Genomic DNA, 21,841 nt, shown 5'->3' on the forward strand with positions numbered 1-21,841 from the left:
TAGCAGCAATAACTGCAATCAAGCGTTTGCGATAACTTGCAATGAGTCTTTTACAGCGCTCTGGAGGAATTTTGGCCCACTCATCTTTGCAAAATTGTTGTAATTCAGCTTTATTTGAGGGTTTTCCAGCATGAACCGCCTTTTTAAGGTCATGCCATAGCATCTCAATTGGATTCAGGTCAGGACTTTGACTAGGCCACTCCAAAGTCTTCATTTTGTTTTTCTTCAGCCATTCAGAGGTGGATTTGCTGGTGTGTTTTGGGTCATTGTCCTGTTGCAGCACCCAAGATCGCTTCAGCTTGAGTTGACGAACAGATGGCCGGACATTCTCCTTCAGGATTTTTTGGTAGACAGTAGAATTCATGGTTCCATCTATCACAGCAAGCCTTCCAGGTCCTGAAGCAGCAAAACAACCCCAGACCATCACACTACCACCACCATATTTTACTGTTGGTATGATGTTCTTTTTCTGAAATGCTGTGTTCCTTTTACGCCAGATGTAACGGGACATTTGCCTTCCAAAAAGTTCAACTTTTGTCTCATCAGTCCACAAGGTATTTTCCCAAAAGTCTTGGCAATCATTGAGATGTTTCTTAGCAAAATTGAGACGAGCCCTAATGTTCTTTTTGCTTAACAGTGGTTTGCGTCATGGACATCTGCCATGCAGGCCGTTTTTGCCCAGTCTCTTTCTTATGGTGGAGTCGTGAACACTGACCTTAATTGAGGCAAGTGAGGCCTGCAGTTCTTTAGACGTTGTCCTGGGGTCTTTTGTGACCTCTCGGATGAGTCGTCTCTGCACTCTTGGGGTAATTTTGGTCGGCCGGCCACTCCTGGGAAGGTTCACCACTGTTCCATGTTTTTGCCATTTGTGGATAATGGCTCTCACTGTGGTTCGCTGGAGTCCCAAAGCTTTAGAAATGGCTTTATAACCTTTACCAGACTGATAGATCTCAATTACTTCTGTTCTCATTTGTTCCTGAATTTCTTTGGATCTTGGCATGATGTCTAGCTTTTGAGGTGCTTTTGGTCTACTTCTCTGTGTCAGGCAGCTCCTATTTAAGTGATTTCTTGATTGAAACAGGTGTGGCAGTAATCAGGCCTGGGGGTGGCTACGGAAATTGAACTCAGGTGTGATACACCACAGTTAGGTTATTTTTTAACAAGGGGGCAATTACTTTTTCACACAGGGCCATGTAGGTTTGGATTTTTTTTCTCCCTAAATAATAAAAACCATCATTTAAAAACTGCATTTTGTGTTTACTTGTGCTATATTTGACTAATGGTTAAATGTGTTTGATGATCAGAAACATTTTGTGTGACAAACATGCAAAAGAATAAGAAATCAGGAAGGGGGCAAATAGTTTTTCACACCACTGTATGACAACAGAGACTTCATCCCAAATGGAAATCTGTTAAACTATATACTCACAGATAATCTTTATTACTACAGATTTGTACAAACAAGGTTTGTACAAATATCCAAAAAGGACATGGAAAATCAAAACTGAAGATTTAAAAGAAAATGTGAAAAATTGTAAAACAGTTTGGTGGTCTTGACATAGTAAAACAAATGGAGAGCTTTAGAAAGCTTGACTTTTCTGTTCAAGTGTTAAAATTTTTCAAAACATTTTTTAAAACATATCTTTCTGCCTCTTTAACTGAAGTTCACATTGTTCCCCATACACCATGAAGTTGCTTTATAAGGTTGATTGTTAATATTATGTTTTTAAATTTGTTTAATGCCTTTAACAGGTCTTCCAATTTCCACAGATAATAGCAAAGAGGCTGGACAATGAAATGTAGAACATTTGTATTAACTGCTAGTGGGATGGACTCTCCTCACTGAAATCTGCATGTGGTTCTGTGGTTTTCCCAAACATGGCTAAGAAAGGACGCTCCAAAGGCGAGAAGCCTGAAGCACTTATCTCAGCTTTACAAGCTGCAAATGAAGACCTCCGATCCAAATTGACAGATATTCAAATAGAACTACATCAAGAGAAATGCAAGGTACAAATTTTACTATTTTTTTATTTGTCAATACCCAAGGACTTTAAGATACAATCCGTTCAATTAATCCAGCAGCCTAATAGAGAAGATAATTTGATTGTGGACAATATTGTCTGTGACTTTAGAAACAGTTGACTTATTGGAGAGATTACAGTGTGTACTTCAAGGTGTATATTCATATGTATTTTGTAGTATGTGGCTGTTAGGCGAGGTAAGGCAAATCAAGATTCATTAGAAATCTTTAAAATCAACCACACTTTATTTAGTCTTTTTCTGATCAAAGTAGTTGCCTAAAAAGTAGATGTCCTTTAGCACCCCTGTTGACATTCCTTTGGTTTACACTCATTTCATATTTTCTTGTATGGTTATGTACAATTGATAGATAGATAGATAAATAGATAGATAGATAGGTACTTTATTAATCCCAAGGGGAAATTCACATACTCCAACAGCAGCATACTGATACATAAAACAATATTAAATTAAAGAGTAATAAAAATGCAGGTAAAAACAAACAATAACTTTGAATAATCTTAACGTTTACCAAACACCCCCCAACCCTGCCCCCCCCCCTCCCCCCAAGGGGTGAATTGATGAGTCGTATAGTTTGGGGGAGGAACGATCTCTTCAGTCTGTCAGTGGAGCAGGACAGTGACAGCAGTCTGTTGCTGAAGCTGCTCCTGTGTCTGGAGATGGCACTGTTTAGTGGATGCAGTGGATTCTCCATAATTGATAAGAGCCCGCTGAGCACCCGTCGCTCTGCCACAAATGTCAAACTGTCCAGCTCCGTGCCTACAATAGAGCCTGCCTTCCTCACCAGTTTGTCCAGGCGTGAGGCGTCCTTCTTCTTAATGCTGCCTCCCCAGCACACCACTGCGTAGAAGAGGGCACTCGCCGCAACCATCTGATAGAACATCTGCAGCATCTTATTGCAGTTGTTGAAGGACACCAGTCTTCTAAGGAAGTATAACCGGCTCTGTCCTCTCTTGAACAGAGAATCAGTATTGGCAGTCCAATCCAATTTATCATCCAGCTGCACTCCCAGGTATTTATAGGTCTGCACCCTCTGCACACAGTCTCCTCTGATAATCACGGGGTCCAGGAGGGGCCTGGGTCTCCTAAAATCCACCACCAGTTCCTTGGTTTTGCTGGTGTTCAGGTGTAAGTGGTTTGAGTTGCACCATTTAACAAAGTCCTTTATGAGGTTCATATACTCCTCCTCCTGCCCACTCCTGATGCAGCCCATGATAGCAGCGTCGTCATCGAACTTTTGCACGTGGCAGGACTCCAAGTTGTATTGGAAGTCCGATGTATATAGGCTGAACAGGACCAGAGAAAGTACAGTCCCCTGCGGTGCTCCTGTGTTGCTGACCACAATGTCAGACCTGCAGTTCCCGAGACGCACATACTGAGGTCTGTTTGTAAGACAGTCCACGATCCATGCCACCAGGTATGAATCTGCTCCCATCTCTGTCAGCTTGTCCCTAAGGAGCATAGGTTAGATGGTGTTGAAGGCGCTAGAGAAGTCCAGAAACATAATTCTTACAGCACCACTGCCTCTGTCCAAGTGGGAGAGGGATCGGTGTAGCATATAGATGATGGCATTCTCTGCTTCTACCTCCTCCTGGTATGTGAACTGCAGAGGGTTGAGGATATGGCGGACCTGTGGCCTCAGGTGGTGAAGCAGCAGCCGCTCCATGGTCTTCATCACATGTGATGTCAAAGCGACAGGCCTGAAGTCATTCAGCTCACTAGGACGTGATACCTTTATGACTGGGGTGATACAAGATGTTTTTCAAAGCCGCGGGACTCTCCCCTGTTTCAGGCTCAGGTTGAAGATGCGCTGTAGAGGACTCCCCAGCTCCAGCACACAGACCTTCAGCAGTCATGGCGATACTCCAACTGGACCCGCTGCTTTGCTAGCACAAAGTTTCCTCAGCTCTCTGCTCACCTGCACTGCTGTAATTGTGGGTGGGGATGTCTCTCCTAAGCTGGTATCAGCAGAAGGATGGGTGGAGGGTGCAGTACTCCGAGGTGAGAGTGGGTTAGGGTAGTCAAACCTGTTAAAGAAGTTGTTCATTTGGTTTGCTCTCTTCACGTCTCTCTCGATGGTGCTGCAGCCAGTGATGATCTTCTGTACTGTACTGTACTGTAACTGTAGTTCTGTTACTTATCTTTTTGAGGCTCTAATTTCATTTGTATTCTTTTGTTATCAAATCTAAAAGCTGCATTTATTGACGAAACATGTTCAGCACGTTGCAAAATTAGATCTTCAAGACAGGCATAGAGATGAAGAATATGAAGCAGTTAGAATATAGTTTCAGACATCTGTCGATCTCACCTACTACAATGAAACACTAGTGATCTAGCAATTTTTAGAATAATTTAAAGGTAGATGTGCAGATTGAGGTCTGATTCTGCTTTTTTATTACTTTAAAGTATGGTAAATGATTATAAAAGTGTTGATGTAAATATGTAACCTTTTGTGTTTAGGTTAATAAGCTTGAGCGTGAGAAAGTTCAAGAGGCAAAAAAAATCCGTGAACAAGAGCAGAACAAGTACACTGTGATGCTGAGTGAGCTCAAAGCCAAGCTGCATGAAGATAAAATGAAGGAACTCCAGGCTGTCCGTGAGAGTCTCATCAAACAACATGAACAAGAAATGGCAAGGACTGCCAAAATCAAAGATGCTGAGAACCAGCGGCTTAAGTCAGTGGTAAATGCCTTAAGGGATGGGAGTAGTGATAAAGTTAAGACAGCATTGACTATTGAGGCCCGTGAGGAGGCAAGAAAATTTTTTGAATCAGAACGTTTGAAACTACTACAGGAAGTTGCAGAGCTGAAATCATCTAAGAAACAAGTGGATGAGGCTCTCAGTAATATGATACAAGCAGATAAAATGAAAGCTGGGGAACTGAGGAGTGAACATCAGCTGCATCAGGAGCAAATATCCAAGATCAAATGGGAATCTGAGAGGGAAATACGGCGGCTGGTGCGTAATTCACTAGTTAAAATAAATAATTTGTTTGCATGTACACGTGTTCTATTGCAGAGGTTCACAAAAATACTACATAATATATTAATTAGATTAGTTTATATTTTTTTTCAGAGAAAATGTCATATGTATGCTTATTTGCAGCAATTATTAATAAATGATGTACTGTAACTAGAGTAGCAATATTCTAGTGGAGACAAAATGATAAAAATAACAACATTCTTCTGCAGTTTACAACCACTTTTGTGGCTTTTCCATTACCACCATGAGCTAAGTAGGACCAGGCTAAGACCTAAACATTTGCTTTAGTTGTGGAAGCAAGTATACTGGTCTGAAATAAAAAAGGCAAGTATCACTTCAGTGTATAATGCATATTCCCCTACATATATTGAGAGTGGAAGTGGGTGTTACAAAAACCTTGGAGGGCCTCAGGACTAAAGTTGAAAACCGCTGCACTGGAGAAAGAATAAAAGCTTTCTGTTTTTGTTTTGTTTTTTTTTAAATATAGGCTTACAAACAGCTGTAGAGGAATATACAACAATGCCAGAATTGGCATAAAAAAATATTTAAAAAAACAAGAGTATTGAAAAGAAAATAAAAGACGAAAACTTAGTTGTACATTTATGCATTTTTATTGTGTGGGTAACTATTAGTAATGGCTACTTTAGTGTTATTACCTGTAATTCAACTTTGTTCTTGTTCCTGGTTCTGGATTTTAGTTTTAATGGATAAGGCCATTACATACTTGTTTTTTTTTGACCCTGTGAACTAAAAGAATATTAACTTATGACTTGCAGACTAGGATGCCGCATGTTCCCTTTTACATAAGCATACACAAACAGAAACCACAATCTTGGAAGTGTAACAGTAAAGCAATTTTTATTTAATACAGTATGACACCATTCATCAGTGTTTGCATACTTCGCCTATCATATTTCCATTCCAAAAGTGATTGCCATTTTATAATCACATTCAGCTGTTCCATAAATCACATAAAAGCTAAAAGTTGGTTTTACTGAATTAACAAATTTTATTAATTGAATGATAATCTGAGAATATTTTAATATCTTAACCTTTTAATTCATTAATAATAATTCATTACATTTATATAGTGCTTTTCTCAGTACTCAAAGCGCTAGCAGACAGTAACTGGAGCTGCATTTCTTTGATGAATATTGAGTCTGTGTGTTTGCCAAAGAAAGGAAAATTTTCAGAAATACCATGTTAGTTTTAATGAAGAGAAAAGCACATCTGTCAAAAGCAGAATGTAAAAGTGTATTTATTTTTATTCTTTTAATATTCTTCAGTGTTTTGGCCTTAAAACAATAAAAGAGAATCTTTTTTATGAGGGTATTTTTGTACTAATCCTATTCTGACTGTGGAAATAATTAACTTAATAAAAAGAATGCCATGCCATATTCAGAATGTGATACAAACTGAGTCAAATTACTGCACAAAAAGAGCACTCTTGTTTTTCATATTGATGTTATTAATATGCTTTGTCATGTGAAGATTTTATTACATTGGAATAGATTAAACATGCAATTACACATAATCACACATTTTAAGCTCAGAAAGGGCTGAACTATTTAACTATTTACAAAAAAAGTACAACTGGCCAGCATCATTATTTATTTTGTTGTGAATTTGTTTATCAAGATCTATATTTGACATTTATAGGTAGATGAGATTAAATCAAAAGACCGTATAGTTTTTGCTCTGGAAAAGGAGCTGGAAGCTCAAACTGGCAATGTGCAAAAGCTTCAACTACAGAAGGATGCACTTGATGAACAGCTATTCTTAGTAAAAGAGGCGGAATGTAACGTTGGCAGTCCTAAACGAGAAATCCCTGGAAGAGCTGGAGATGGAGCAGAACACTGTGGAAGTCCAGTGAGTTGATGATTTTTATTCTTAGAACATTTGTGCCAAGGCTTCAATTTTTAGTAACACATTACTAGCATGTTTTCTAGTATATTTAGGTGATTTTAGATGAATGATCAGTATCTGTAAAATGTTTAATCAGTAGTATTCCAAAAAACCTTGAAAGACTATTTTGTGCATTTTAACATTTCTCTTATAATGTTATGCTCACCTTTGTTTTTAATAAATTAATCTTAAAGAAAGTACTTTGTATAGTAATATCAGTAGATATGTAGTAGCAGTTGAAAAGGTGTTTCTTAGCAGTTATATAAATTAATCTTAATATAATTAACACTGAGCTAGAAACACCTGTCAGAAGGACAGAACAGGAAACTGAAGGCAAATGACTGTTTTCTTACCTATTTTGTCTCAAGCATAAAATGTCTATGTAGACTTTGTATTTTAGAACACTTTGTCAAAGTAGACTATGTGTTTTAGAACAACATAGGTGATTAATCTTCTAAGTAATAGTAATCACAGCAAGGTTAAATTTAAAATAGCATTTGAAAATATATAAACAAACAAAAAACAAGACAATTTGCTGAAAGCAGACCAACTGAGAATGTTGAGATTATGATGGAAATGTTTAAGGTCATATCAAATTTATTTGTATAAGGACATTTTTTTGTGTGTGTAAAGGCCCAATTCTTAACATTCTTGCAGGACCTAAGAAGAAATCAGAGGCGTGTTGCTGAGCTAAATGCAACCATCCGGAAGCTAGAAGATAGAAATACATTGCTAGGGGATGAGCGGAATGAGCTGGTACTAAAAACACAGTACTTTAACATTCGCATATCCATTTTTCATAAGTTTCATTACATTAATTCATGTGCATTTTGTGTAGCATCTCTGTACTTTAATATAAAAATATTTACTGTAAACATATCTATCAGGTTTCTTAATTTGTGTATAATTGCTTACTATTTATGTAAATTCAAGTAATAATGCATTTTCTTACAAAAAAGTTTGTGATGCGCCATCAGTTGGAATGTCCAATGCATTGCATTTTATTACTATGTACATTACAAAATACTGTACATTCCAATAGATGGTGCACTGCAGTTGTTATATCTATCTATCTATCTATCTATCTATCTATCTATCTATCTATCTATCTATCTATCTGACTTTATTTAGCTGGCCCACTGATTCCTGTTGATATTTTTTTTGTTTTCAGCAAAACAAACTAATATACTTTTTATTTACTTTCTGAATATTTAATAGAAATTGAGTTAAAGGACATTTTTTCAGCATTCACCAAAGCTATAAATAAATTCTGCCTCTATTTGTTTAATCTACACATTTCAGTTCATCCATAAGGCTCAGTCTTTTTCTCATTTTCCTGAAGTACTGTTAAGTCTGCTTTGTGCCTTCTTTATCCCCCATCTGTGTTACTTGTCTAATGGATGGATTGCCTAAGTTCCTTCGGCACTCAAAGCAGACCCACCAAATTAATTTTTCTCTATTTGCTGGTCACTTATGCCAGATGGCTTTGTGTGTTTCTTTTTGGCAGCAAGCAGTTAACTGATTAATTTCCCTTTCTAATTAAATATCTTTTGCATCTGTAACTCTTACTGTCTTTACCTAACATTATACATTTGCAAAATATGTGCATTAGTTCAGTTAAAAAAATCCAAACCTAATAATTTTAAGAGTATATCTTATTATATACTTTATGCACATAAATACAGCATTAAGAGAGTAGCTGAAAGAAGGAGCCGATTTAATTTTAATACAGTGGACTGACCTACCACCCACAATTGGCTCCTGTCTTGTACCTAAAACTGCCAGTGCTGCTCTGGTTCAATTAAATTGGAATTAATGGATGAGTATGTGAACTGATACTTTATTGAAAATAAGCGACTGTTTTAAAGCATTAGAGGTTTGGACTGTCTGTAAATATATAAGTCTTAGTTTTTTTAAGAGTAACTTATATGCATTTACACAATTCTAAAAATGAATTGTTACTGTTATTTTATCAGCTGAAGCGAATCAGAGAATCTGAAAAACAGTGTAAACCTCTCATTGAGAAAAACAAGTGCCTGTCTAAGAGAAACGAAGAGCTTACTCAGGCATTGCAACGCTTGGAAGACAAGCTTAAAATCTTGACCAAGGAGAACCTTGAAATGGTGAGTGTGCATTTAAAAAAAGACATTGTCCTTCTCCCTGTTCTAGAAAATAGTGAAAGTAAACATTGTGTTTTTAGTGAATCATAGTGAATTTAAAATTACGCAGATTAAAGTTATTTATTTGAATAGTTATTATAGCTTTTATTTAAAAACTGGAATATACTATGTTTATGCATTTTCTTGTAAATGATAATAGCAGTAAAAAGCCTAAATGAAAACTAGCTAAATCTCCCTTTAATAAAGACAGATTTAATAATTTATCAACATTACCATCCTTTGATATGGAAGTGTATGTGAAGGATAACAAGACAAATCTGTCCATTTAGTAATTTCCTGAACTGTTGGAAATTTATGTAGCTAATATCAAAGCAAACAACGTATCTCTGGAATCATTAAATAAAAATATAAATTGCTATATAGTATTATGATGAAAATGTCTAAATCCTTAACTGTTGGTGATGGTGTGGTGTACATAGCAAATGAATGGGAAGTTGGAATGCATTTTGGCTTTATCTGTTCTTTGTTTCATATTGTTACAGCAGTTATTTTTTAAATTAATATTGAACTACTACTTTTTATTTCTATTTAAGTTGTAACAGCTGTAAAACTATACCTTAGGTAAAAGAGTATTAAAATGTTTAATTAATCTGCAGTATTAGATCTTACACATACTCACATTCTGCAAAAAGAATGACATTAGCTACATTTATTTGGTTATTTTTGTATAAGAATATTTACAATAATGTAGTTGAAACCTGATGACTTCAACTAATATATTTGTGCACAGCATGCCACAGCATGTTGACACAAGTGTATAGTAATGTAAAATCTCACAAAGGTTAGATTGAAGAAGAGCTATACCAATCTCACTTTTTTCAACAAAAACATTAAAAATATGCAGAACTACCCTTGTATTGTTTCACTAATGTAAATGATTTTGTTTAGCAAATTGAGCAAACATTTTGTTGACGCAAGGTGAACATAGGTTGTACAGCAGTTATATCTAGTACAGTGTTAACAAGTGGACAATTAACAGTTCTTTGTCAAGTGATTTATGACTGGTATATTTGTGGATATGACAGTAAAATCAATTTTACTGTGATGGAAACAGTGAACAAAAATAATGAAAGTAGCACAGCAAGATTAGACTGAAATGCATAGTAACATATGGGCATGTACCTTGGAGTCCAATTAATTTATGTTGTAACAGAATTTTTGTTTTGATCATAAAAATATTTTTTGCTTTTCAAATTCTATGTCATTTATTGACATTTTGATTTCCAGAATGTTCCGTGAGTTTGTTTCAAATAGCCATTCAGTCCCGCAGGCATGGAAATCACAAAAGAACTTAACTTAAAACATAACTATTGAATTTTTGATTTTTGATTGATGATTATTATGATTAATGATAATTATTTATGAAGTTATTATTTTATGAATAGGACATACTTTAGTTTGCTCCGGAAACATGCCTTAAGAAAAGAGGTATTTATACATTATAAGGTCTCTTGTTGCACATTTCTTCAAGTGTCCCATTGGCTGCAATTGAAAGTTGCTGGGACGGCATTTTTTTCTAATTTGTAAATTCAGCTTCACTTGATACAGTGTTTTTCAGATGAATGTATGCTGTATTTATGAAAAATATGTTCACTTTGAAAATAAATGAATTAAAAAGTTTCTTTAAACCAAGGATCAGTACCAACTACAAACTGTAAAATCATAAAAAGTCAGCTGTAGCATTTGCGTGATAAAGATGAAGCCAAAAAACAAATCTCTAAAAGTATTAACCTGTAATCCTGAGAGTCACACATAACTTATAGAAAAATAGATGTACTAACACCCATTGGGATTAATAAAGTATCTATCTATCTATCTTTGTCCCCATGACGTTAAATGTTAGAGATTTACTGCAAATGTTGATGTCTTTGTAATGGTCTAATTAATAGTGTGGAATACTTTATACTACCTGGATACTTCATTTATTGTATAAAAAGCTTTTCTAAAGATACCCCAAAATAAATAGAATTCTGACATATAAAATTTTCATCCTTTTTTGGCCATTTTAGTCTATTAAGCTATTTTTATGTACTGTACTTATATGAAAAGAAGTTAATTTATTTCACACATGGAAATCAAACATTAAACTGATTTCTGTCAAATCCCATTAACTGGGACTTCTTTTCTTAGGTATTCTTGAAATGTACATCTATTTTATGTTTTTGCAGAAGGGTGACATAGTATCTAGTGCTGTTGTCCAGTGTCTGTGTGGAGCTTTCTCCCATATCCCAAAGCTTTAGATGATGTGTGTTAATTGGTGACAATAACTTGATCCGAGTATAGATAAGTACATGAGTGTAAACCACAGTTGACAGACACTCTATCCAGGTGTTCAAACTAGAATAGGCGTATATTGTCTGCATATTAATTGGATAAAGGGATGTTTGAAGAATACCTTTTCGAAAAGACCACTCCTATTTTAAACAATGTCTATAACCATGTCTCTCTTTCCAGTGCCAAAATTGATATTGCAAAGTAAGGCTGTTATATAACTGTTTTAAAGATTGAGTATGTTTTATTACTAAGGCAGTTTTGCCAATTCCACAAAACACATGATATTAATACTTTCCTATGACACCATCAAATTCTGTGTGTGCAATTAACGCTAAATTATTTCCTTGTTATCTTCTTAGTAAAAAAATAAAAAAATCCATCTTTTATTTATATAGTATGCTCTAGATACCTGCATGCAATACGTTACCCTAGTTTGTGTTAAATTTCCTTTTCCAAGAGTTTCTCATGTTTTAATGATTGTTCACTTCTTTCGTAATTGTTTTTGTTACTGTCACTACTTCCTGTTTCTCTTATCTTGATGCCTTTTTACATTGTACAGAAAAACTGTTATAATCTGACCAGTTACAAAATTAGTTTTTACTCACTGGCTGCAGTGGTAGGTGATGAGGTATTCAAATGTTGAAATTCTTATTTCCAGAAAGAGAAGATCAGTTCCCACCCTCCTTTGAAGAAGCTTAAGTCTTTGAATGATCTGGATCAAGCGCATGAGGAGCAGGAAATAGAATTTTTAAAGCTTCAGGTTCTGGAGCAACAAAACATGATAGATGACTTAACAAGGGTGAGTGTAAAGTTAATAAATATATACTTTTATTATATGATTTTTATTAGTACTGTTTATAATACGGTAATTTTACTTATTGAACTGTTAATTTTAGTTATATTTATTATTATTATTAAATATTATTAATAGTAATATTATTACTGTTTATTATAATTATTAATATATTTTCATAATATTTAGGACAGAGAAAAATTACTTCGCAGAAAAAGACATAAACGAAGTTCCAAACCCATCAAGGTAAGCATAGGCTTTATCAAATACAGAGTTATTTTATAATTTTTTTCATATAGCTATAAAGGAGAATTATGTTTACAGAGTCTGTAGAAGGTGTAAAGCACATCTGAAGTAGCTTCTGATCACCAGAAGGGTGTTTTCACTGTGTGGGACATACAGTGGGACTGATGCAGCCTCTTGGATACACATCATTAGTTTATAATGAACAAAATTATGTTAAGGAGCGCCTGGAGCCATATTATTTATACTTGTCTTCGTCTGAAAATGATACAGTCATCCTATTGTAGCTGTTTTTATATTGCTGTAAGTAACTTGTAGTCTTTAATGGGCATGACTACATCTTCATCATTTACATATGGTGCATGAACACAAAAATTAGGTTGAAAATACATTAGAGAAAAAATCAAACTGATCAACATAAAATTATGTTGTTTAATGTAAACCGATTAATATTAAAACTAGAGTCACATTTCACGTGACCTAGGTCAAATGGCCTCCTATGCCCTTTTTGGGCAGTCCATAATATAAACCCATGTTCTGAGAGTCTAATATAAAGATTAAATCCTTACATCCTTTTGTTCCATAGCTCTCTGTATCATGGTCTATCAGCAAGAGTATGTGTAATATGTATGTCAGCACTCTTCTGCAGACTCTACTTTTACAACTGCTGCATTAGTCTATAGATTGAAGAAGTTCTAACACAATATCTAAAAACAGCTCATGGCTTTGTGTAGGTTAGTTTGTACTTGTTGAAGTGTAAATTTCAAATTAATTCCTTTTTGTTGACAAAATTATATACAGTACTTTCATATAAGAACTGGCAGAACCAGCATGCAGGAGCAAATGTGTTCTCATTACACTCCTTGCTTATTTTGACAAAAGGCAAAAGTCCTTCTTTATTCGCAATGCTGCTATGCCATATGGATTAATTTTATCTTAATGATAGTGTAAAAGTGAGACAGCAAAACATTTTATATTCAAGAGAACAGTTGCAAGCATAGGTAATGTTGCAAAAGTTACAAAAAGTCTGTAAAACTCTTGCTATAAGAGCTAAGAAGAACTAATCATTTACTTGATAGTGTAGATATGAATTTTTTTAATGCAGCTCAAAAATATGTCTGTATTTGGTTGGATGAACCTTAAACAAATAATTTGTAGCAACTGTTCATGCTATCAAAAGTTTAAAATGTACGAGATGGATTAGCAATATGAAATGGCAACATAACCATGCTCTTGCCACTGATATTTGATTTGGTAAAATAAATAGCACTGATACTAGCTTAGAATTTAGATTAAGATTTTGTTGAAACTCTAAAATACCTCCACTTTAAACATTAAAGGTTTAACAACAAAGGCTGTAGAATAAAGAAAATAAATATTGGTAATGAGAATCTTTTTGAGATACATACAGTTTCATTGCTTTGGCACTAAAATAAAAATAACCTACTAAATCCAAACTGCAAACTTACTTTTCACTTTGACATTGCTGACTTTGCTGATTTAGGACTTTGAAAGATGCTCCATTCATCAGACTGAAAAGCAGTAACCAGGAGGAAAGTACATATCTGGGTACACATAAACAGACACATACACATTCTGAAACTTGTTTTATTAATAAACCTGATACATGTAATATAAATAAAATTTATTTTATTATTATTACATGTCTTTAGACCCTGAAAAAGAAAACCGAAGAACATCACACAAAATGAATGAACCCCAGCTAGAAATCCAATATTTGGTTTTGAGTTAGACACTGTAGCACCTTTAACCTACTTAGCGTTAGACCTGAGCATTACTTAGGCTGTGAAAACATGCTAAAATTGTTAGTCCCGAGTATTACTTGGGCAACTGTACAGATGCGTCTTGCATAAGCATTAGATCTGAGAATCATTTGGGCTACAAAAGTGCTGTCAGTGCTGCCATTCTTTGGAGAAATTATCTCTGAGTGTAGGTTTTTACTATTTATGAAATATCTGCACTTTACCAACCATCGAGACTTTGATAAGAATACCCATCCAGCACCCAAAGTAAAGAAACTTTATGAGATATACCAGGCAATTGTAGTAAAATTTCGGAACATTTACATTCCGGTCCGCAATGACAGAATCGATGAAAGTCTAATGGCTTATAAGGGCAGACTGTCATGGATACAGTACATTGCGTTAAAAAGAGCAAGATTTGGCATAAAGCTTTACAAGCTTTGTGAATCTAAAATGGGATATATTTGGAATTCGGTTCTGCACACAGGGAAAGGGACAGTGTTTGATGCGAATCATATTCAGTACAGTATTGCTACATCATCAGTGCCGACTTTGATAGACGCTCTTCTGGATCAATGTTACTGTGTAATTGTGGACAATTTTTATATTTTGCCAGAGTTATTTGACATCTTGCTGCAAAGAACGATTGACACATATGGAACAGTGTGTCCTAACCGTTGTGGCATGCCTGAAGACTTTGCCAGAGTTAAATTACAGCAAGGTGTTTTAATAGCTTGACAAAAGGGTAAAGTGCTTGCACTGAATGGAAAGACAAGAAAGGTTTTGTCTTCTTAGCATTGAACATAATGCAGCTACAATCACTGTACATGCAAAAGGCAACAAGCAGGTTAAGAAGCCTTGTGCTTTGGTTGACTACAATAGCATGATGGGTGGCGTAGATCGTCCAGATTAAGAATTGACTTTCTATCCCGAGGCAACAAAACAAATACTACAAAAAAATATTTTGTCTTCTGGTGGAGCAGTGCATTTGGAATGCATTTGTGTTATATAAACAAAAAGCTGGCAAAACTGTATCTCATGCAAACTTTACATGCCAGCTTGTAGAACAAATCATTGCTGCACATCCACCATCCACACTACCACTAAAGACACGCTGTCGACCCAGCATGTTGCTTATCAATCCAGAATGTCTTATTGGTAGACATTGATTATGTACTTCCAACAGAAAAAAAAACAGAATCCAACTCGTACCTGTGCAGTGCGCTGTTCAAAAACTGATAAATCTAAAAAGAAAATCCAAAAAGAAACATGCTATTATTGTCCCAACTGTGGATTGTGTCTTTCACCTTGCTTTAAGATTTATGACACAAAGGACTCATTTTGAAATTATATACATTTTTGGCATCATTAGTAGTATTATTATTACTGTTATTATTATTTTTGTTATTATTATTCATTTTATATTATTATTTTTACTTATCATTACTATTATTATGTGTATCATTATTATACTTTTGAGATTTAATAAAAATGCTTTTTACACGTTTTTTTGGAATGAAGTGCAACACTAAGGAGGTTAAACCTATCAGATTATGATATAGGAAGCTCTGCAGCTGTAAGGTCCAAGAAACACCTTCCTTTTGGATGCCAGAATCTATGACTGATGACCTAGCCCACTTTGGAAATGGTTTATTTTCACCTTATTACTACATCAAAAATCAGATAAATTATTTATTTACCTTCATTATTATCCATCCATGTGGGAGGAAACACCTTCATTATTATTTTAATGAAAACCAGTCATTTAGACAACCTGTTTATTCTTCTGTGAAGCCCCCATTAATATAAAAGATTGGGAGAGTGGTTACAATTGTTGCCTCATGGATTTAACATTGTGGGTTTCATGTGGAATTTACACATTCTCTCCATGCCTTTGTGAGTGGTATTTCAGGTTTTCCTATCTTATTACCAAGGAAATGCAGGCCAAATTAAATGGTAGTTCAAAATTGACCTTTGTATAGGTGTGTGTATGAATGGACCCTGCAGTAGACTAGTGTCCTGTCCAGGGCTTATTCCTGCATTGTGCCCAGTGCTGCTAGGATAGATTGTGGCCCTCCACAACCTTAAATTGCATTAAGTTTGTTTCAGAAAGTTTTATTATTTTAATTTTAATTTGATTTTTTTATCATTTGAAATTTTTAAAAAATTAAATAAATATTTATAGCTGTTTTTTTCTCAATATGTAGTGCCACACTAATAGATTAGCAATGCAGCTTTGTAGCAGCAGGTACTTGTGTTCAAATCCTGGCCCTTTCACTTTATGGAGTTGGTGAATTTGTGAGTTTAAATTAGGTTTGCATAGGTAACTCTTGAGATGGGCTAATGCACCAAGCCTAATCATGCTTAAATAAGCTCAGCTAAGTGCAACACTAAATAAAATTATATTGTATGTAAAGTTGTTTTGTGTAACATAAAATAGAAAACATAGTACATGAGCAGTTATGCTAAGGAAGCAAAAAGATTATAATACTGTATAGTGAAAAACAAAAAAAATTATCCTTTTTAGAGTGCCGTGTATAAATGGTCTTATATAAGGTAATGGTTGGCCGATTACTCCTGTGATCTTCATATATTAATATACCTGGGAATGGTAGTTCACTGTTTTTCAGTACCCTACTAAAAAGTACTTTAAATACTTTGCATTAATTTGAGATTTGGTTCTGAAAATCTCAAAAAGAATGTAAAAACAGCTGTAGTAGTTTTTCAACAAACAATATCTTAATTTTATCTGATACTGAACTTTTCACAATTCTAAATAAGACTGATTTTTTCAAATGTGGATTTCATTTTTAAAATCCACGAATGTTCTGCCTTGCCTTACACTTACATACATAATTTATGGAAACAAAGGGCAGTGTCTTGTCAAGACTTACAAAGTCACACTTACTGAAAGCCCTTGTTAAGAGACAAGAACAGTCTGTGTAACTTCTTGATCTGCTTCTTCTCTCAAGTGGCAATGAACAGATGACTTTTGTTAGAGTATGTGGAAATACTTACAAAATTAATTTTGACTTAAACATCGTAACTTACTTTCTTTAATGTAAAAAAACACCTTTTTAACTAATACTTTATTTATATGCTGGTTAAAGTTTGTCTATAATATTATAAGTAAAGCAGTTCACTCCATTGGTTCTAAATGAGCTTTCCCTCTGATTCTGAATTTTTAAAGAATGCTTTTAGATAATTGCTATAAGTTTACAGAGAATATTTAAGGTATAACTTCCTCACTTATAAATTATTTTGTCTAAACTGCTGTGTTTATAAAGTATTTAGTAGTAATCTAGGTAAATATTAAGGCTGTCTAATGAGATGATTAGTGGTGGCTCTGAGGCTAGGGATCTACACTGGCAATTGGAAGGTTGCCGGTTCGAATCCCGTAAATGCCCACAGGGACTCTGTTCTGTTGGGCCCTTGAGTAGTGAGAAAAGCGTTATATAAATGCAAAGAATTATTATTAGTGGTCCAACAAAAATACATAGCAAATGGATAATATTTATTTTTTTCCTTGTTAAAGAGACATATTGTAGTAGATACTTTCTTTGGGTATGATGAAGAATCCATGGATTCTGAGACATCATCACTGGCTTCATTCAGGACAGATCGAACACCAGCAACTCCAGATGAGGACTTGGATGAAGTAAGATGAATTTAAACAAATAACCATCGTGCATCATAAGCCTGCCCTGCAGATGTTTCTACTTTTGAAAACAAAGTGTAAATTAGCTGTATGCATTTTCTGTAAGAATTGCTTCATGCCCAGGGATAAAAGAGCCATATTTTTTAAAGAAAGGTTATTATGAAAGAAGGCTCTAAAGTGTAATGTTGGAAGAATAGGCTAACTGACATGCAAGATGAGTATAGAGAGAAAGCAGAGAAGGATAGAGAATCACATTAGCTTTGTGAAGAGGCAAATAGACACATTCAAGATAAAAGAAGTTACTGTATTTGTTCAATACAGTATTTATTTTGACCTTTCTGTATTTTTAAGAAGCAGGGTGGAATGCAAATAGTATTACTTTTGACAGTCACTTGTTATTTTTGGTTTCTCTAACCTACATATCTATAAATGGTATGTAAATTTACAGCATAAAATTTCATTTTAACATAATGGTAGCCATTCCCATCATATATAAGTTTAGTCACTATACCACTATATTACAGCACGCTTAGACCTTTACTGGAAAGCAATCTATATTGTGAATTTGTTATAAACAGAAAATGACATACCTGTTATATGCATGTTGTACATACACCAAATTTTTACACATGTATTTTTACCAAAGAACCTGGCTGCGGAGGAGTCTGAACTACGCTTTCGTCAGTTGACAAGAGAATATCAAGCACTTCAGAGAGCTTACGCCCTACTTCAGGAGCAAACTGGTGGAATCCTAGATGCAGAAAGAGAAGCTAAGGTAAAAGAACAAAGAAAATTGCCTAAATGTTAGACAGCACAATATCAGTTAGATATTTTATTGTATAGTGTATCTATCTAAATTCTGAAATAAATGTAATAAGAATTAAAGTATATAAAATGTGACCATGCAGGGCATCATATTGCTTGCACTCTTTCTCGGATGTCATTGAACCAGTAATGCTGTTGTGAGAACTTTGTGAAATTGTTATGTAGAAAGTTAAATATTAATGCCGAATTTTGAAGTCTTTAGACTTTTATTGAAATATTTTGGTACCAAGGTGTTATATTTTAGAAAAAAATATTTTGATGGACAATTTATAATCAGTCATTGATTTGTATGTTATGGTTGGTTGGATGAACAGAAATAAAATAGCCTATCCCATCAGTTATAACTTTACAGTAAACAGAGAAAACAACCCCTATTTTATGTATTTAAATAATGATGAAAAAGACTTGTTAGTAATGAGTCAACTAAGTATGTTGAACAAAGTCATTTTTTGTATTCCAGTAAACTGGTGTCTTGTGATGGTGTCTTTTTAAGAAACCACACCAGACCCATAGCTGCAAAAGTACAATCAAACCCAGACCACATCCTGAAAATAAATGTTAATTTATTCCACAACCTAAAATGATCTGCTGCTTTAAAAGAATGTAATATGACACAAACCTGCACATTTATTATTAAAATCAAGTATGAGTGACCAAGTATAAGAGCAGATATTTGTAAATTTGTACTTAATTTAAAACAATAGTATAAAATAACATATTTAAAGGGATGAAGTGACAAACGTGAAGATAGTGATTATACTATACTAGTCTTCGTCATTAAGAACAAAGAAAATTGCCTAAATGTTAGACAGCACAAATGTAGTGCCTATCCATTATAGAAATATATTTCTCTAGTAATGCTGAGAGTGCCTAACCAAATATGTGAGTGGGTTTCCAATTGCAGAACAGAACAAAGGGAGCTTCTTTCCCTTCCTCCCCATAGGTTCTGGAAGATGCTATTCATGGCTTTCAACATTGACTAAAAGTGCTACTGCATTATCAAAGAGGATAGAAAAATAAAGTGTTATAGAATACAACAATGCATTGTTATTATTATACTGTTTTTGTTTTTAAACTTCTGTCAGGCTTAGAGACTTAAGACACTGGGACAGGACCAAATATTGAAACTTTCCTCTGTAACGCCCAAATCCAAAATGTATTTAAGGAAATAGTAATGAACTAGAGAGTACTGAGCAGATGTACTGTATGTTCCAGCAACAATTCAGAGTTAAGTTGTTAACTGTTAAAGTTCTTCAGAACATTTTCACTAACCTTGCATTCCTCATGTGTTCAAAAATGCTTACAGCTGCATTACTAGGCAATGTCTAGTTTTACAAATAAAAGATCTTTCCGCACATTGATGGATTTTGGTGCTTGTCCTCCTTAGACATGAGTACTCCAAAATTTAAATGAGTTTTGACTTTGCATTTTCTTCTTTTGTACCCATTACTACAATGTGTCCTGTCTCATATGCTGTTCATTGATAGGCCCATTGCTAAAGCAGCACACAAAGTGTTCCATCCATCCATTTTCTAACCCGCTGAATCCAAACACAGGGGTCTGCTGGAGCCAATCCCAGCCAACACAGGGCAGGAAACAAGCCTGGGCAGGGTGCCAACCCACTGCAGGTCACACACAAACACACCAAGCACACACTAAGGCCAATTTAGAATCGCCAATCCACCTAACCTGCATGTCTTTGGACTGTGGGAGGAAACCCACGCAGACATGGGGAGAACATGCAAACTCCACGCAAGGAGGACCCGGGAAGCGAACCCAGGTCTCCTAACTGCGAGGCAGCAGCGCTACCACTGCGCCACCGTGCCGCCCACACAAAGTGTTTGTAAAAATAATTATTTTTAGTTTCCTGGGCTTTCTTTTCAATTTCTTTTGTCAAAAAACTTAAATACATTTGAGTATTAAAATGTGAATCATTTTCTTTTTTGCAGTAAAATGAATACTCAGAAAACATACCTGCATCTAGCTCACTTATAAATGGATGAGGATATGTTTGCTGTGTAACTACAATGATATAGAATCTTGAAGGGTGTATTTTAAGCACAATTTATTTTAAGTAAATATTGAATCAATGCTATTTGCAGTGGCAGCAAGTGAAAACAATTGGGTGGGGCGCAGTTTTGGGGAAAAACTGAAGCAGCACTTATCATATAGTGCCTTTCACATCTATCTATCTATCTATCTATCTATCTATCTATCTATCTATCTATCTATCTATCTATCTATCTATCTATTATATAGTGCCTTTCACAACTATTAAATAGTGCCTTTCACACCTCTATCTAGTCATTCAACATGCTCTCATGGTCCTCATCAGAGTATCAATGCACATCTTGGCCTGTCCAATACCAAACCCATATTTCAAATCCAAGCTAAAATGTATTACAGTGATCCCTCGCTATATCGCGCGTCGCCTTTCGCGGCTTCACTCCATCGCGGATTTTATATGTAAGCATATTTAAATATATATCGCGGATTTTTCGCTGCTTCGCGGGTTTCTGCGGACAATGGGTCTTTTAATTTCTGGTACATGCTTCCTCAGTTGGTTTGCCCAGTTGATTTCATACAAGGGACGCTATTGGCAGATGGCTGAGAAGCTACCCAACTTACTTTCTCTCTCTCTCTCTCTCTCTCTCTCTCTCTCTCTCTTGCGCTGACGTAGGGGGGTGTGAGCAGGGGGGCTGTGTGCAGCTGCTTCCTGAAGGACATGCTGCACAGTGCTTCGCATACTTAAAAGCTCAAAGGGCACGTATTGATTTTTGACTTTGTTTTTCTGTAGCTCTCTCTCTCTCTCTCCCTGCTCCTGACAGAGGGGGTGTGAGCTGCCGCCTTCAACAGCTTTGTACCGGCGGTGCTTCGCATACTTAAAAGCCAAAAAGCCCTATTGATTTTTTTTTTGACTGCTTGCTTTGTTCTCACAGTTTAAACTTTTGAAAAAGAGACAAATGTTTGCTTGCAGTGTTTGAATAACGTTCCTGTCTCTCTACAACCTCCTGTGTTTCTGCGCAAATCTGTGACCCAAGCATGACATTCTAAAAATAACCATATAAACATATGGTTTCTACTTCGCGGATTTTCCTATTTCGCGGGTGGCTCTGGAACGCAACCCCCGCGATGGAGGAGGGATTACTGTATACCATTTCCACCATGCTGCCCAATC

The 21,841-nt window shown here is 35.3% G+C and overlaps 1 protein-coding gene and 1 long non-coding RNA gene across 2 annotated transcripts in view; both read left to right on the forward strand.

Annotated features, from left to right (window-relative positions):
• Nucleotides 1–21,841, forward strand: part of LOC127529612 (uncharacterized) — a 356,389-nt gene that overhangs the window by 94,882 nt on the left and 239,666 nt on the right. The window lies entirely within an intron of this gene.
• jakmip2 (janus kinase and microtubule interacting protein 2) overlaps nt 1–21,841 on the forward strand; it is an 81,757-nt gene that overhangs the window by 15,236 nt on the left and 44,680 nt on the right. The window contains exons 2-10 of the mRNA XM_028812727.2: nt 1,753–2,007; nt 4,501–4,998; nt 6,682–6,891; nt 7,585–7,683; nt 8,904–9,050; nt 12,040–12,180; nt 12,364–12,420; nt 17,716–17,838; nt 18,485–18,613. Coding sequence (XP_028668560.1) covers nt 1,879–2,007; nt 4,501–4,998; nt 6,682–6,891; nt 7,585–7,683; nt 8,904–9,050; nt 12,040–12,180; nt 12,364–12,420; nt 17,716–17,838; nt 18,485–18,613 — 1,533 coding nt within the window. The 5' untranslated portion in view covers nt 1,753–1,878. The remainder of the gene's footprint in view (nt 1–1,752; nt 2,008–4,500; nt 4,999–6,681; nt 6,892–7,584; nt 7,684–8,903; nt 9,051–12,039; nt 12,181–12,363; nt 12,421–17,715; nt 17,839–18,484; nt 18,614–21,841) is intronic.

The sequence above is a fragment of the Erpetoichthys calabaricus genome, chromosome 11, assembly GCF_900747795.2.
Source record: "Erpetoichthys calabaricus chromosome 11, fErpCal1.3, whole genome shotgun sequence".
Taxonomy (NCBI): domain Eukaryota; kingdom Metazoa; phylum Chordata; class Cladistia; order Polypteriformes; family Polypteridae; genus Erpetoichthys; species Erpetoichthys calabaricus.